The sequence below is a fragment of the Podarcis gaigeae genome (assembly GCF_964106915.1).
Source record: "Podarcis gaigeae genome assembly, chromosome: 6".
Classification (NCBI taxonomy): Eukaryota; Metazoa; Chordata; class Lepidosauria; order Squamata; family Lacertidae; genus Podarcis; species Podarcis gaigeae.
In genome coordinates, this window is record NC_139682.1 from 65980298 (window position 1) to 65997434 (window position 17137).

The following is a 17137-nucleotide window of genomic DNA, read 5'->3' on the forward strand; positions in this document are numbered from 1 at the left end:
GCCGCAGGGATTCGAACCGCCAACCTTTCAATCGGCAAGTCCTAGGCGCTGAGGCTTTAACCCACAGGGGCACACATTCCCAGAAGCCAGTCCTCACTCTGCAGTCCTTTAAACTGCTGAGGTGCAATTCCCCCTCCCAGGGGACATTATGTCAGGGAACATTAGTCTCAGGATGGGGAAGAATTGACCTATGGGAATGTGTGCCCCCTCTGGTAGCTGCGTATTGTTCTGTGTAAATATTTGCAGTGTAGTGCAAAGGCAAGAAGCAGCAGATCCTGTCAGTTTTGAAGGCCAGGGCTCTCCCCCCCACTCTTTTATAAGCAAGATTTCCCTACGTGGTTCAGGAGTCCTTCGTATCTAGGGATTTATTGTTGTTGTTGTTTAGTCGTTTAGTCGTGTCCGACTCTTTGTGACCCCATGGACCAGAGCACGCCAGGCACTCGTGTCTTCCATTGCCTCCCGCAGTTTGGTCAAACTCATGCTGGTAGCTTCGAGAACACTATCCAACCATCTCGTCCTCTGTCGTCCCCTTCTCCTTGTGCCCTCCATCTTTCCCAACATCAGGGTCTTTTCCAGGGAGTCTTCTCTTCTCATGAGGTGGCCAAAGTATTGGAGCCTCAGCTTCGCGATCTGTCCTTCCAGTGAGCACTCAGGGCTGATTTCCTTCAGAATGGATAGGTTTGATCTTCTTGCAGTCCATGGGACTCTGAAGAGTCTCCTCCAGCACCATAATTCAAAAGCATATCTAGGGATTACCCATGTTTTATGCGCTAGTTGCATATGCACACGCAGCATTCGCTTTACAAATATCAGTGGGACCATCTATTACTAAAATTATTCCAATATAATTAGAAAGTTATTGAAACCAAAAGAGCAGATCTTAATATAGCAGCTGTAAAGGACAGAAAATATGTCGTTTTCGCAGAATGCTAATAATTCACGCGAGTCATGAAAGGATCTGGGGTTCTTTGAAAGCTTTTTCTGGATGATCAAAAGTTATCTGTGCTTTCTTTCTTTCTCTTTCTGAAAGCATTTCCAGCGAGAAATTAATTGAGATGCTGTTGAACCAAAGGGAAGATTAGTGAAAGAAACTTTTAAAGCAGCCCACAAAGTCATCGGAAATATTTTTTCTTTAAAACCTGAACTGGGCTAACTGTCAAGACAAGCTTGCTCTTTGTTTGAGAGAACAGGCTGTTTTGAGATGGGTTTGTTCGGAAAATACTTCTTTCCTTCTGCTGCTGCTTTCCTATCTCTTAATGATCAGGAGCCTGAATCAAGGAGTCAATAGTGATTCACTCTCAGCTGTTCCGCTTGGCAACCATCCCATTATGGACCAGCCACACAAACTCAGCACCTTGCAAAGCAGGATATGCATAACTCTTGTCATTTTATGCATTGCGGCTTTGCCTGCTCCCAACACAGAACCCCATCGTAAATCATTATAACAGCATGCATAGCCTCCTAACAGAAGATTTCTGGAGAGTGTTGGGTGATGTTTTAGTAGTGTCAGTACAATCCAAACATCTGCTCTTGGACATTTATTTATTTGATTCTTGGAAAAATTGCATTCCCAATTATAACTCCATAATTGGATTTATGTGCTGGATGCTCAGTATATTTAAGAAAGAAAATCTATTATCTTAGTTACGAAGTGCAAGGATTAAACAGTTGTACTGCAATGAGAGCTTGTTAATACTGCACATGGATTCACTGACTGCCTGTTGCTTCCTTTCTGGTACCTAAAGCACAAGGGCATATTATTAGCAAAATCAATTTTGATTGCTGCGTTCTGTGTAGATGCTTTTATTGTGATTTTCCCTTTCTTGTGTGAAAGGGGCCTCAGATTTCTAGCACAGATGGGTAATGAATAAATAGAACATCATTTACCATAGTTAACTGAGCTACCGGAAAGCTATCCCTGTTTGCAATGCAGAGTAGGTTTTCCTGGGTGCATATTTTCATGTTTGCCTTATTGATCACATGCATATGTTGGATGGTCTTGGGTCTAAAGCAGAGGATTGGGATTTAGCCTTCAGGGTTTTCTTGACCCATGACCAACTGCAGCTGCATGTTACAAACACTCGACAGCACTTTTCCCACCACACAAACAAACCAGCTTCTTGATAGGAAACAGTGAGGTGGCTTACGGGAAGGGGTTGCTTAAATATTTCTTCACTCACTGCTTCTCCACACCAGGTCACAGCCATCCATGAGGATATAACAGAATAGCACCACTTAATCACTCCTTTAATAAAAGTATCACTAGGATGTTGATATAAGCAGGTATGCTTCTAATGGTTTACTGTATCATAAATCAGAGCCAAGGTTCAATCTAGACTACCCATATGCCGCAGAAGGGAAGATAAGCAGAGGCTACAGAGTTTATGATAGGTGGACAAAACCTCTCCTCCACTTTGCTTTGGAGAACAGCCACAGCACGAATAACAATATTTGCAAACCCTGAAACACCTTTTATGTCTGTGGACTGGCTTTTGCTGCGTGGGTGGGAAGCTGCAATAGAAGAGTGGGAAGATTCAATAACTAATTCATTAATGTCACTTGAGCCTAAAAGACCCCCCAGGGTTTCTTACAACAACCAAAACACAATTCAGTAAAAATATCAATATAATACTATTAAAAAAGAGAGTTTATAGAGCAATCTTAATTCTGTACCTGGGGAACAGCCACTGTTGTATCCAAAGTCCTCCCAACCAGGGGAAGAAGGTAGAATTTATTTGTTGCACCAGTTTCAGGCTTGGACAGCTGAGGGGTGTGAATCAGGTCCCTTACCTGAGAATGGAGCAGCATAAAGGATCTAGAAGATCCTTGGCTAGCCTGTCTCTGCTTCTGCCAGTGGGAAGACCCCTGGGTAGAGGTCAGTTCTGCATTGCAGCAGAGCCTCCCCCCCCCCCGGTAGCTGTCAGAGAGGTACCCGCCTTTCCTTCTCCCCCACCCAGCCATCAACATCAGAGGGTTAGGATGGCTCCCCTAATAACCAGTTTAAGTCTCCTTTATGGATATAATTTTCCCCCACAGCAAAGAGGCTCAAATTAAGCATTAACTCATCAAAACCTACAACATTCAATACAGTGCAAAACACATCAAACAAATTCAAATAGGACAAAATAATCAGTACAGTAAGCATCAGATAAATTCAGTTACTATAATGAAATTATAAATAATATAACAAGAACAGAGCTTGATCAAAATTAACAGGCAATAGTCTAATCCATACTATTGGTTGTAGCCTTGCTGCACTCCAAGAGACTGCAAGCAGCCTTATTTAAATAAAGTTCAGGTGTTCTGGCTGCTAGTTTTGCTCTTACAAGGCAGCATGACTGAGCCTCAGCTACTTAGCTTGTATAGGAAGCAAGATAGTGAGGCATTAATTGTTGGTGTCTTTTATTTCCCTAGTGGCCCATTGTAATCTTACTGCCAATTATCACAAATGGCCCTCACCAAATGAGCTGCTCTGACTGGGCCCCGAGCTAGGATCCACTCATAGTCTACCTTGTGAAAAAAATGTGTCAAGCCATCCTCAAAAGTTATCGCATGCATCACAGGAGGACAGCTTCCTTAATGCCCTTGCTCTGCATGTCAAAGCTTCAGTCAGCATCATGACAGCTTCTCAGCCAGCCCAGTCAATTCTTCTCCCTTTTCTTTGCAATTATTTCCTTGCAAAATAATAATAATATAGGAGAGAGCATGAAATGTATCAAAAACCAATACATGTTTCTATTTCATCTTAAATGTTAATCCATTGTCTATTTGATCTCAGTGTATCATTTCTCATCCTTCTTACTTCGATGCTCTCCTTTGTTGTTGAAGGAACTAAATCCAAGGATGCGTTGCAAAACGTATACCACAACAGCATAGTATTCTATTGATATTCCAGATTCAGGTGAATGTCGTGACGAGTTTATTGGTTGGTGGCCATTATTCACACACTGCCTTAGGAAGGAAATGCCAAATCTGCAACAGATTTCCAGCTGAGTTAAACCTTCAGAGCAGATGTATGCTATTTATTATTTATGCTTTAGTAGCAGCTGGAGACTCTGTTGTGCCAGGCTTATTACAAGAAGTTATTTTCCGAAGAGCTAAGGTGCAGACAACAGCTAGTCCCCAATTCAGTATGCAGGACTATGCTCACACAGCAGCATACCTGACAGGGACATCATACAAGGCCACCAGCAACCCGTTGCTTTTGCATAATCTTTATTTAGGGTCTGCATTCCTGAAACTTGCAAAGAAACCAGGAGTGGTATCCGAATAATGTGTCCCATCAGTGCAAGAATTTACACTTGCACAACTTTTGCCCTGTCTTGCTCCACCCCTCCTGTGTATTTTCTAGGGCTTCCCCATCTCAACTGGCCTTAGAGTCTAAACCTATGCACACTTACTTTTTCTGGGTTCAACTTTCTAGTGGGTACATGTAGCATTGCAGGCTTGATTTTTCTCTAAGTAGGATGACAGCTCGAGTCCAAACAGGAAAGAAAAAAAAACCCATAAGAGGGATCCTAGGAAAAGACAAGAGTCCCCGTGTCTACAGACTCCTTACCCTTAAAGTGGAGGGAAGCAGAAGATGCTGGCAAAACTGAGTAGTTATAAGGAATGCATCAGTCCTGTCATGTGAGAACAGCATTCATCTCAGTCCTGCTGACCTTATTTTTAGTCAATTCATCAATCTTTGACCTCAAGCAATTCCAAGCAAGAGGGGGTGAAAAACTTTTAATAGAACATAGAACCAGTTTCAAATCCTCTTTTATTTATATTCTTGAAGAGGAGGAGAAGGTATTCCATAACTGAAAAGATGCATATGCTTTGCAGAAACAAGAAAGAAATGAGAAGGAAAGGTCAATTCCACAGCACTGACGGAGCTTTTGAGCTTTTTTTAATCACATTGTGGATAAGTATTTTGGGCTCTTTTCTAAGGTACAGGTTATTGTTACTGTAAAGGAACTGGCAGAGGGAACAAAAAACATAAAATAATTCTGTCTATTAGATCTTGTTTCTTGATTATCAGGTTCCTCGTTTTCCAGAAGAGAAGAGGCAAGTTTTCACATCTAGTCTTTGTAACAAGACATGCAGTAGTAGCAATTAGCTGTCTCCTCTCTGCTGGTCTCCCTTTCTCATCTGGGCACTTGCAATTACTGGTTTTCTTATTACAATGCATCTGTCCAAGAGAGTAACGGGCACCAGCAGCCGCCCTATATAACCACCACATAGAGTCACAGTGACCATCATTTCTCAGCAAGTGACTAGTATTTATAGAAGTGTGTATGTGATTTATCACAAGTAAATGTATAAAAGACAGTAATCTCTCCTCTGCTGGAACATTGTAAAACTGACATATGCAATAATTTTGCTCATGGTGATTACTGAGTAGATGTGTTTCTCCAGAGACGAGAATTGAGGTACCATAGAGAGTTACATAAATCTGGCAGGGCGTTGTTTCCGCAGCTTGAATGAGCCCATGGTGACTGCCTGCCTCTGGGCCACTAGTCTCTTCTTCTGTCACCCAATGGGTGGGAGGTGGGAGCTGTCATAAGAATCATAGTCATTTTATTTATGTTCCACATTTTCCACAAACACATTGTGCTCACAAGAGATGCACAATAAACGGACAATTTAAAAACAATAGCTAAAGTAAATACAAATTATGACGCAGTTTAAAGTTTGACAATTAGCTGTTTAAACACATCAAAAGTCGGTTAACAACATCCAATACTAAGAACACAAATGTTAAACCCACATTGTGGAATCCATTCAACAGGTCATATGAAGAGAGCTAACGAAAGATGCACAACTCACATCATTCTAGTTGTAAAAAAGGATGTTAAAACTAACAAAACTGAGCTGTCCTTAGCAGCAACCTCCTGCCAAGCCAAACACCCTTTTTTAAAGCCCTATTTGTGTCTAGATGTGCACTCACACACATTCTCACTGGGTTGACAGTCAGTAATGCATGTCGTGTTTTTTCCTTGTTGTCCCTGCTCTGAGTAGTGTATCAGGCTGTTTACTGGGACTCACCTGCAGCAGCAATACTTGACGCAGCTGACGAAAACAGTGATAGCGGCAGATTAGTATCAAAACTAAGGCAGCTTTGCAGATAGGTTTTAGAAGGTTACTATTATTTGGCATCTGTCAACAGCCTGGGTGTGTTAAGGATGAGATAGGGGAAGAAAGGGAAGAAAAACCTGTCTCATTGTCATCAAGTTTACAAAAGTGCTTGCCTGTCAGCTAGTCTTATTTCTTACAGTCAGGCAAGTGGCTGTTTACAAGCCTGCTCTAGGGACCTCTACTTAGATATTGTTTGGGGCACTGGTCTAGTTTTAATTTTTTTAAAAAAGGTTGATGGGCTTCAGTGGTTCAGCAATTCAGGAGAGCTTTATTCCACCACTCCAAACGCCATTTTGCAGCATCTTGTTGTTTGCTGATCTGTCTCATGATGAATTGGGTTGATGTGTCTCAAACTTAAGAACTTGTGCTTGCTCACAAAGGAGGCCCAGGCTCTGGTAAAGGAACCCAGTGCGGGAAATTAGCACAGAAGTATGGATTTTTGCATCTGTCGACGGATGGTCTCATCCAGCGTGAAATGTCATCATTATCAGAAAGGAGCAGGATCATCAGAGATAACCTGGAAAGCGGCAAACTTGTACCAGGGGTAAGCTGTGATCCGGAGACGTGATGTGTCTGACAGAGAATCTGACAGATACAAAACCCAAAGAAGGAAAGAACATTTAGTGCAGTTATGACTGCCAGCTGTTTGAAAGGATGTCAGGAATGGATTGTGCAGTGGGGCTGGGCCATTTACTTGACCTCCCTCTGCCCAAGTCACAGAGACAGGGAGGAGCAGGGGCAATAGTGACAATGCAAATGTAGAATGGATCACTGGATTGGCTTTCCCAGTGTGCTTACACCACATTGACCTTGCTTCTCCCCATCTTCATCTGACTGTGCAGTAGTGACTTGGCTAGAGGGAGATCAGGCAAGAGGTTCAGCTCCACCACATTCTCTGCTGCTGGAATAACTCTTTCCACAACACATTTCAGAAGATCATTTGTTACTAGCCAAAGATTCCTTTGGCACCCTAAAATTCAACCACAGTATGCCACAAAAAGCATGCTTACTTCAAGGCATCATAGGATTTTTTTGCCTCCCTCACACTGATTTAGGCTATTTTAGAAGGTCTCTCGGCATACTATATTTACAAAGGTCCCATGCTGAGTCAGCTGTTAATCCAGCTCTGACTATGATGAGATTATTTTTTTAAATCCAGTAGTTTGGTAACTAAGCATTTTACTTCCTGTGAAAATGTGCAATGAGGATGTTGGCGCATCCTCAGCTGATAAGGGTGGGGGTGTAGCACATGGGCCTGAAATGATGCACTAGGATTGTGAGTTTTGTCTCACTCCAAAGCACTGTGGTGTCAAAGTGGTTTCTAAACAAAAATTATTTAATCTTCTTCCATTAAGGATATTGTTACGGATCTCCTGAAAGAAGTTATACTTGCCAATATGGGAGGCACAAATGGGTTCCTGATTGATGGTTATCCCCAGGAGATGAAGCAAGGAGAAGAATTTGAGAGCCAGGTGAACATTTATTATTATTATTTTTTAAAGATTTTATTGGTTTACAAAAATATGTGCATTCTCACTTTTTTCAGGATGTAAAGTCTTTCCTATCCTATTACATTTGATACAAGACATTAATGTTGACTACAGTATAAGGTAGGGGCGCGGGTGGCGCTGTGGGTTAAACCACAGAGCCTAGGACTTGCTGATCAGAAGGTTGGTGGTTCAAATCCCCGCGATGGGGTGAGCTCCCGTTGCTCGGTCCCTGCTCCTGCACACCTAGCAGTTCGAAGCACGTCAAAGTGCAAGTAGATAAATAGGTACCGCTCTGGTGGGAAGGTAAACAGCGTTTCCATGCGCTGCTCTGGTTCGCCAGAAGCGGCTTAGTCATGCTGGCCACAACGGTCAGGGGTCCCTTTACCTTTACCTTTACAGTATAAGGTTGGGGAAGAAGTGAAGAGAGGAAGAGGAGTGGTGAAACTTATATTCTAGGTGAGCATTATCACATTGTGAAGGGGAAGGCTGCAGCTCAACAGCAGAGCACTCGCTTGGAATGCAAAAGCTTCCAGGTTCCATCCTTGTCTTCTCTAGGTAGGTCTGGGGAACACTTACATTTGAAAACCCTGGAGAGCCACTGCCAGTCTGAGTAGATCGGCTTTCCCTAACCTGGTGCCATTCAGATGTTTTAGACTACAAGTCCCATCAACCCACCCAGCATGGCTGGGGACCATACTGAGCATGAGAGACTGATGGTCTGGTTCAGGAAAAGGCACTTTCCTATCTTCTAATTAGGGCTGCCAGGAATTTTTCCCAGCAAGGGACCTGTGCCTCGTACTGCTCTGCAACATGCCAAAATTCATAAAAATGATGTCTTAGTATGCAGATACCCTTCAGGAAAAGCTCTGCCTGCTGAACTCTTGTGTTTAATGTTCATACATTGCATATCACTTTTTATGCACACAAAGCACACAAAATATCAATTTAGGAATGCACCGATACAAACTATTTAGAAACCGATGCATATGCAGTACAGTTTATGTTTGCCATAGAATTGTTTAAAGAAAGAAGAAACCCAGATATAAATATATAGACAAGACAGTGAGAAAAAGCACTGAGCTATTTCATTACAGATCCATATGTTTTCCATTCACATTTTGAGTTTTCCCTTTTGCTGATGGAGAGCTGGAACACAATAGCTCTGCTGCATCAGGGCCTTCTGATCCAGTCCTCAGGTCTCACAGTGGCCAAACAAGATGTCCATGGAAAGCCTGCAAGCAGGACCTGAGTATCCTTCCCACTTTTGTTCCCTGATAACTGGCACCAATAGCATTATCCTCCACAAATCCCTTGTCTAATCCCTTTTAAAGCCGTCCAATAGGTAGCACATTACTTGCCAGCTACTTCAAAATACCCTAAATAATTAGCTGAGATGGGTTGAGGGGAATGACGACATACATATTCCCTCCCCCCAGCAGCTCCTTTGAGTCTTATCTCTGTGCACCTGATGCAAACTGTGCTGGCGGGATTTCATTTAATCCTTTAATTAGGAAATACCAATGAAGAGAGCATTATTATTATTTTTACATTGTCATAAAGCACTTTTTGTACAAAGTACTGAAGATTAATCCTGTCATTAGAACACCAAGAGTCATGGGCTTCACTTCCTCATCTTGGCAAAAATGGCCTCTTCCCCTTAAATAAGCGGTTCCCTCCAAGCTATTACTAAATTGTTCTCTCCTCATTGTGATGTAACGTTTTAAAATATGGCTCAGTTCACACCAACAGTGTTATTGTGTCAGAGTAACTCCTCACTAGGTCAGAGACTAATTTTTGGTACACTGGTGCCTCCTTGTGCATGAAATGAATTATGTTATCATCTGCTATATAACACTGCACGGAGAGGTGTTTTTCCATTAAAACATCATCTCAGGGCTGATTTAGATGTTGCATTTTTGCAGCTTCAAGAGTCTCTGCTTCTACACTAGCTATTTTAGTTATTATTTTCTCAAACAGCAGCTTCCAATGCTAAATGGGCAAGCTTCTTTTGAAACAGACAGGAGTCTACAACATGGCAGGGGGTTAAGCTAGTTGTAAGAATCCTTTTACTTTACATAATATTGCACAAACCTAGAATCAACAAATTTTAGAGTTGAAAGGGACTCCAAGGGCCATCTAGTCTAGCATCCTGCAATGCAGGAATCTCAACTGAAGCATCCAAGACTACTGGCCATCCAACCTCTGCTTAAAAACATTGAATGAAGGATAGTCCACCACCTGTTGTGGGAGTCTGTTCCACTGTTGAACTGCTCTTACTGTCAGAATCTCCTTTCTTGTAACTTGAATCCAGTGATTTGGATCCTAGTTTCTGGAGCAGAACACAAGCTTGCTGCATCATTGCATGTGACAGCCCTTGAGATATTTGAAGATGGCTATCATATCTTCTCTTAGTCTCTTTTCCAGGCTAAACATACCCAACACCCTCAAAAGGCTTGGTTTCCAGACCCTTTATCACCTTGGTCGCCCTCCTCCTCACACATTCCAGCTGGACAATATCCTTCTTAAATTGTGGTGCCCAGAACTGGACCTTGTACTCCAGATGGGGTCTAAGGCAGAATAGAATGGTACTACGGTTTCCTTTGATCAGGACACTATTCTTCTGTTGATGCAGCCTAGAATAGCATTGGCCTTTTTTTGCTGCTGCACAACACTGTTGATTCATGTTAGCTTATGGTCTACTAGACCCATAGATTCTTTTCACATGTACTAGCAATAACATGTACTAGCATCTTATATTTGTGCAACTGGTTCCTGCTGCCTAAGTGCAGAACCTTACATTTCTCCCTATTGAAATTTATTTTGTTAGTTTTGGCCCAGTTCTCCAATCTATTAAAGTCATCTTTAATCCTGAGTGTCTTCTGCAGCATTGGCTACCCCTCCCAGTTTGGGGTCATCTGCAGATTTGATGAGCATCTGCTCAATTCCCGTTTAGATTGTTCTTGAGTCACCTGTCTGAATCTCTCCTACAAAATCCATGTGGATGTTGCATTCTGACCTCATTTCCATGAGGAAGAATGCTGTGCTGTGATCAGCTCTTATATTCAGTCAATTTTCTCATTTTTTTCCAGATTGGTGAACCATCTCTGATGCTCTGCATGGACTGCTCTTCTAAGACAATGTGCAGCCGCCTTCTGAAAAGAAGCCAGAGCAGCCAGTGCTCGGATGGCAGTGAAGAAGCCATCATGAAGAGCATCCAAAATTACTACCAAGCAATGGAGCCTGTAATCACCTATTATGAAAACAAAATTCCATTGTTTAAGGTAAACCGGCTAGGCTTTGGAACTGGACTATGGTACCTTTTTCTTCTGAATACATCCAAAAGGCTAAGAGCTAATTCACATGTGCTGTAAGCTTTCCAAGAGGCCATAATCCTTTCCTAGGTTTGCACCAGGGCAATGTTCAGTTCGAATATTGGTTTGGCACTTTGGAAAACAGTTTTGTCATGGTCCAAAGCATTTTGGAGGCTGCCTGGTTCCTAAGAGCATATGAAGAACCCAGTGGGATCAGGCCAAAGGCGTATCTTGTTATCACACTGGCGAGCCAGATGCCTATGGGAAGCTCACAAGCAGCACCCTGAGTGCAGAAGCATCTTCCTCATTTGTGATTCCTAGCCACTGGGATCCGGAGGCATAAGTGAGTCCCCTTCACTACTAGAAAATGAGGAAATAGCTATAACTTTTTTCCTTTTATGACAGAAGTGGGTAACATTTGCAAGCATGTTGGCCCACCAACTTATAAGCAACTAGGTCTCAGGATTTTTGTGTAGGGCACTTTAGAAGTTAGGGTGGTGGTTGTTGTGTGTTTTTAAAGGAAACATCTGTTTCTATTTGGTAGCTCCCAACCTCTAGTATAGGGGAAGGCAGTCCCTTAGGTAACTTGGTTCCAAGTTGTGCATAGCTTTAAGAAAATCTTGAAAATGGCTCTGTGGCCTGTTAAATAGCTCAGTACTCAAGTGCACTGTTTAACTAAAGCACTGAATAATGCCCTATTGCAGGACTATTCAAAAAAGTCACGCACACACATTTTATCCTGAAATGAATTTCACAAAACTTAACTAAAAATAAAAACCAGGAAACCAAGCTTTATTTTCTAGCTCACAGGGCATCTCGCGGCTACTGAGCATGCTCATTCCTCTTCAGGCTGTTTTGTTTTTGCCCTTAGGATTTTTGTACTTCAACAGAACTGAAGGTTATCTCAAGCATAGTGCTGCTTCTCAGCAGCATTTTGACGAATCCTGTAGACACTCACCTCCTGAATTTGCATTGGAGGGAATAATTATAGAATACCAGAATGGTTTCCTTTTTGAGGTTCAACTATCTGATGCATAAAATCTCTTTTTCTTAACAGATAAATGCAGAAGGGACACCAGAAGAGGTTTTCCTTGAAGCATGTGCTTCTGTCGATGCTTTTCTGAAAAAGGAAGGAACGGCATCATCTCTTTCCGTGTAATTGCAACGCTTTCTATCTCATATGCACAGTCGGTGGTCATCAAAAATGCTGTCTAAAGCCACAGCTGCTGCCTTGAAAGATTAGTGCATATTGTAAACTTTGTAAAAAAAAAAAAACAAATCTGTATAACCCATGCAGTACAGTAACATTCAAGTACTGTATGTCGTCTATCATACGGTTTGCACTTTGCAGGTTAAAAAGCAGCATGGTAAACAACAACTCTAATTCCTAGAAATCATGTCTTGCATTTCACTATTACCTGGTATACTATACAGCATCCGAGTTTCCAGTTAACTGACAGTCAGCAGAACTGACAGAAATGTTTTGTTTCTGTAAACGAACAGCTCAATTCTGAGACTATTTAAGCTTTTTTTTCTTTTCTTATAATGCTTGAAAAAAATCTGTTTTCTGACATTTTATCTTACTGGTGGAACATGCCTGCAGTTGAGTTGCAGTCATTTAACACAAAGCAGCAGAAGTTAAGAAATCTTCTGAAAAAGTGGTATCTTATTATACAATGTAGTAAGTAAAATGTTAAGCAGTTAACAAATATGATTATGGGATCAGCTGCTGTGTCAACACCAAAATGGGTACAAACAGCCTATGTACTTAAATGTGATAATGTAAGGATATTGCGGTCTGGTTAAAACAACAACAAACCGGTGCCAAATATTGCTGGTGCACTTAATGTATAAGCACTTATAGTATTTGAGTGTCAAAATACATATGTTAAGATAGCTAACATGCACCCTTTAAAGAATATGGGGGCATCACATCAATACATGTTGTTTTCTGTTGTCTGACAAGTATTTCGGCTGTAAATCTCAATTTTAGGTCTTTCATTGCCTGAGGAACATGTGAAAGAGATGTGTTTTACTCAGCCTGTGTTTATAAATCGGCAAGCACACTCTTTGCACAAAACACAGTGGGTTGAGCCAAAGATGATTGGGCAGAATGCCACTGATGCAGTGATGCTTCCCTGGCTCCCCCTCCTCACTAAAAACTCCTGCACACCCTAAAATTGACTCCTGGTGCAGGATGAGACATAGGGGCTCAGGGAAATTAGAGGATGTTGGTAGGGGTGCCTTGCATAAGTAGAAGTACTTTTCCACTCAAGTCAAGGTATCTCTGGACACAAGTAAAATTGATTTCACAAATAAGTAAAAATGCTGAGATTTTCTGAACAAGATAAAAACATACTTGATTTCTTCGGAATTGGCTCCTACCTTCTCCTGGCCTTCTACTATTTCTTCTTGCATGATTCATCTCTCTGTCAACAGTTGCATTTTGAAGCAGATTTGTATTTTTCAAGCTACTTTTCTTGTACTGAAGATGTAAAACAAATAAAATGTATGGACAAATGCTAGGAGTAATATTTTTTACTTTGCACTTTTGGTTTCATTAAACAAAAGCAGCCATCCAGAGAGGGTTTTAAATATTTTTACTTCATTATCTGCAGATCCTTCTGCATTTTTCAACTTGCTTTAAATTTGCACAATAAACAGCTTGCTACTCTGTGAACTATCAAGGGCGCTTTTCTTTTCCCTGCAACCATGGATGTTCCTGATTATTAATGCAATATTATGGCAACTGCTGTGGGAACAAGTCAGGCATGTGGGAGCAGTTTGTCAGGACATATAAGGAAGCACAGCAATAACTTCATTGCAAATTTGAAGAAACTCATGTAAAACATTGATTTGCACATTGATCTCCGCTACTTATCAAGGTTTGGGGAAATGACCACAAGGTTTTAAAATTCCAAAATAGGCCACCCTTATCTTGGTTTCATTTTATCTTTCATAAACCTTCAATGTACACAAAGTTTGATACTTCTGGATTATCAGGAAAAATAGTCAGAAACTTAGCCCCCCACCCCAAAGCTGACTTTAAAATCTATCAAGATCATCCAGACAAACTTAGACGAAGATTAACTACCTATTCTATATGGCTTTGATGGGTATGCTGCTGGCTTACACTTTCTGTAATATGCAATTTGAGCATGTACTTCTTAGAAAACGGGTGATGTGATGTAACAAATAAACCAATTATTTAATTAAAACAAAAGATCAACTAAGAGATTTAGTTGTGTTTCGCCCATTAGTTTTCCCCAGCTGTGTTTGACACACAATGGAATCCCACAGGAAGTGTATTAGGATGGGTCCAACATCAAATTGGCTGCCTTGCTTACAGAACCCCTGCTCAGTGTGGTGGCTTACAGAACCAATCCCTTTTCTGAATGTCACAGCTGGTATGGCAATGGATCGCCCCCACATCACAAAACTTCGAATGTTGCAGTGTAAAAGAATTACACTATTTGCATATGTAAAAAGGACATAATTTATATTTGCATAATTAGTTATTTGTCTTTCCCAAAGCAATTTGCCTTTGCTTTTGTTAAAGAGAAAAGTGAAATACATCAGGTGTATTCTTTTCCGTTATATATATTTTGGTTTATTAAATTTCTCAAAGAATGAGATATGCTTACAGACGATGTGTTATACTGCTCAGTCATTAGAAACGGTACTGCATCATCTACTCAATATATTAAAAAAATGCTCAAGCTCCTCTAACAAAGAGTGATTACACCTAACAAACACTGTGAAAATTAACACTGTGAATAAACAAATCAAAACTGCTATCAAATGCACCAGCCAATTCTTTGTTAGTTATTTACTGCCATATTTAAGTTAAACATGTACTCGAAGTCATTCTGAAAATTCAAGTTTTTTTTAAGCAAGTGGAAATCTATTACAGTTAAAATAATTATTATTTCTGAATCACAAGTTATACATGTCAAAATGATATATTAGCTAAAAATATGTAACAAATATTACAAAGCTTTTTCGATCATTGCTATATTTAGGCTAATAAAGCGTACCAAAATGCTTTTCCTTTTTACTCTGCAATTATAATACTGGGGGGAACGACTGCATCATAGCCATACAGAAGCTACATGGAAATGTTACTTATTTGCTTGATACCTTCTCCCATGTAGTCAATCCAATCCAGTGGTTTCTTAAAGACACGGTAATTCTGACATGCACCCCAATGCGCTGCTCCATTCATTTTAAAAGTATACAGCTGTGCATGAGCATTAACACATGTGCAAACCTACATCCTCCATCAAAGTGAACAGAGTAGCACATGCGCAAAAGGTCTATCTGCAAGTGGGAACAAACACGGCTCAGAACTCGGGTGTGCCAGGATCAGGGTATTTGTGCATAATCTTTGAAGAGGCTGAGTAAATAGCTGGGCAAAGGCTACCAGGACACACTGAGCCCCTTAAGGGGATCAAGATGCCCCTTGAGTTTAAGAGCTAAATTATATTTTCAATTCTGAATGTTGGTTCAATAGTCAAACCTCAAAAAAAAAGTCACAGTAAGCATTCTATATATAAACAGACTGTATCCACATAGTTTATTTCTCACAGTTCTCCTGACAATTGAACATTATTTAAGAACATACTGTATACACAGATAAGAAGAAACATACAAAATGCTTTAAATGATGCACAACAAAATCCAGCAGTATAAAAGAATGCATGTGAACCCTTGCTCACTGCTCAGGCTAAATTTAATCACTTGTTTAAATAGTAATAAAAATACAATCTTTCATGGATCTTGTGCATACTACAAAAGAGGAAAATTATTCCCATATATGATTTATATTAGGCAGTTTTCTTTGATGAGTTGCATTAACAACTCCAAATACAGAGGCAGAAGGCTGTGTATTTTACTTTATAAGAGTTAATGTTGGGTATTAGAGACTTTTACACAGTTACTACCACTGGCACTTTTCACCATATTTTTGTACACATCACATGGTCATTTTATATAACATTACATTTAAAAATATATTTGCGTGACAATTTTATAATATTCACACACCATGAGCTGGTTAAGGAAGCAGTGCCACTGTTGCCTCCTGTAGTGCTTCACTGTTGGTAAATAAAATTTTGTTGTGGTAAAAAGAAAAAAAGAAAATGAAATGAAAGTAAAGAAACATCAACTTGATTAAGCAGCTCCAATTTTATAAAGGCCTATTACCGACCATCACAGAGACAGTGATTGTTTTAAGAATACGTTCTAGACGCAAACACTGTCTTAGGTTAAAACTCTGCCTAAAAAAGTCAGTTTTCTGTGCTGCAAACTATTTTCACAACAAAACTGCAAACTACTTAACTGTTTTTTAATGTACGCACTTCATCATCTCTGCATCTCCTAGTAGTCAAGTTCTTTGGAAATGACTAACCTTAATGTGTGCTTTCGTTTCTGGCCACACTTTTGCAACTCCTCTCTTCAGATTAAACCAACTTACACCCCCCCGCCCCCCCAAACTAACACAGTGAAAAGAAAATCTCCCCCAAAAGCTTTCCGCACACTAGGAATGTTCAACCTCTGTTCAGTTATCTGGTATCATGACAGGTCAAAGAGCAGGATTTTGATGAGGGCACTCGGGACGCTCTCATGCTGAGGATGACATTCCTGGGAAAGCAAACGTCTTCCCAAGGTGGACACAGAATCGCCAACAGTGCCACGGTTGGTTTTCAGAGAGGATACTAAGCTTCAGGTTGCAGATTTGCTTTCCATGTCATCTATTTGCAGGAAAGTAGTTGGGGTCAAGGTAATTATAAGTGGGGCCTTGGGACATACAGTAGTCTCTATCTAAGAACATTTCTGCTCTGTACATAGGCTCCAATCGGTGACTTTCCTTGTGAATGTCTGTTTCATGCAGACTGAAAGAAAAGGAAGAAGCATTATTTGTTAAGTGTGAAATTCCGCACAAAGAAATCCATGGGTGTATTCCATTTGTCAAAAATTCTTACACTAAACATTTGTCAAAAACGCCCTACAAAATATCATAATTATACCCTATGCATACAATATTTTATCCTCAGCAAATTTATGTAACTTTCCGGTACGCATTTCATATCATGATTTAAATTGGGGGGGGGGGGGTTTAGAAATTACATGTGGTTTTAGTCCTCTAATCAGAGAGAAGACCCACTGAGAAAAGTATGCATCCGATTTCCATCTTAAGCTTATTGTTAGTAATTG

At 40.6% G+C, this 17137-nt stretch overlaps 2 protein-coding genes across 22 annotated transcripts in view; one reads left to right on the top strand and one right to left on the bottom strand.

The window, feature by feature from the left end:
* The window catches only part of AK5 (adenylate kinase 5), an 84185-nt gene extending 70744 nt beyond the window's left edge, over positions 1–13441 (top strand). Inside the window, exons 11-14 of the mRNA XM_083743085.1 lie at positions 6501–6664; positions 7476–7592; positions 10700–10891; positions 11979–13441. Of these exons, the coding sequence (XP_083599211.1) occupies positions 6501–6664; positions 7476–7592; positions 10700–10891; positions 11979–12080 (575 nt within the window). The 3' untranslated portion in view covers positions 12081–13441. The remainder of the gene's footprint in view (positions 1–6500; positions 6665–7475; positions 7593–10699; positions 10892–11978) is intronic.
* A 2027-nt stretch (positions 13442–15468) lies between these two features.
* ZZZ3 (zinc finger ZZ-type containing 3) overlaps positions 15469–17137 on the bottom strand; it is a 40448-nt gene continuing 38779 nt past the window's right edge. For all 21 annotated transcript variants that reach the window (XM_083742931.1, XM_083742925.1, XM_083742923.1 and 18 more), the window contains one exon: positions 15469–16815. In XM_083742931.1, the coding sequence (XP_083599057.1) occupies positions 16671–16815 (145 nt within the window). In that variant the 3' untranslated portion in view covers positions 15469–16670. The remainder of the gene's footprint in view (positions 16816–17137) is intronic.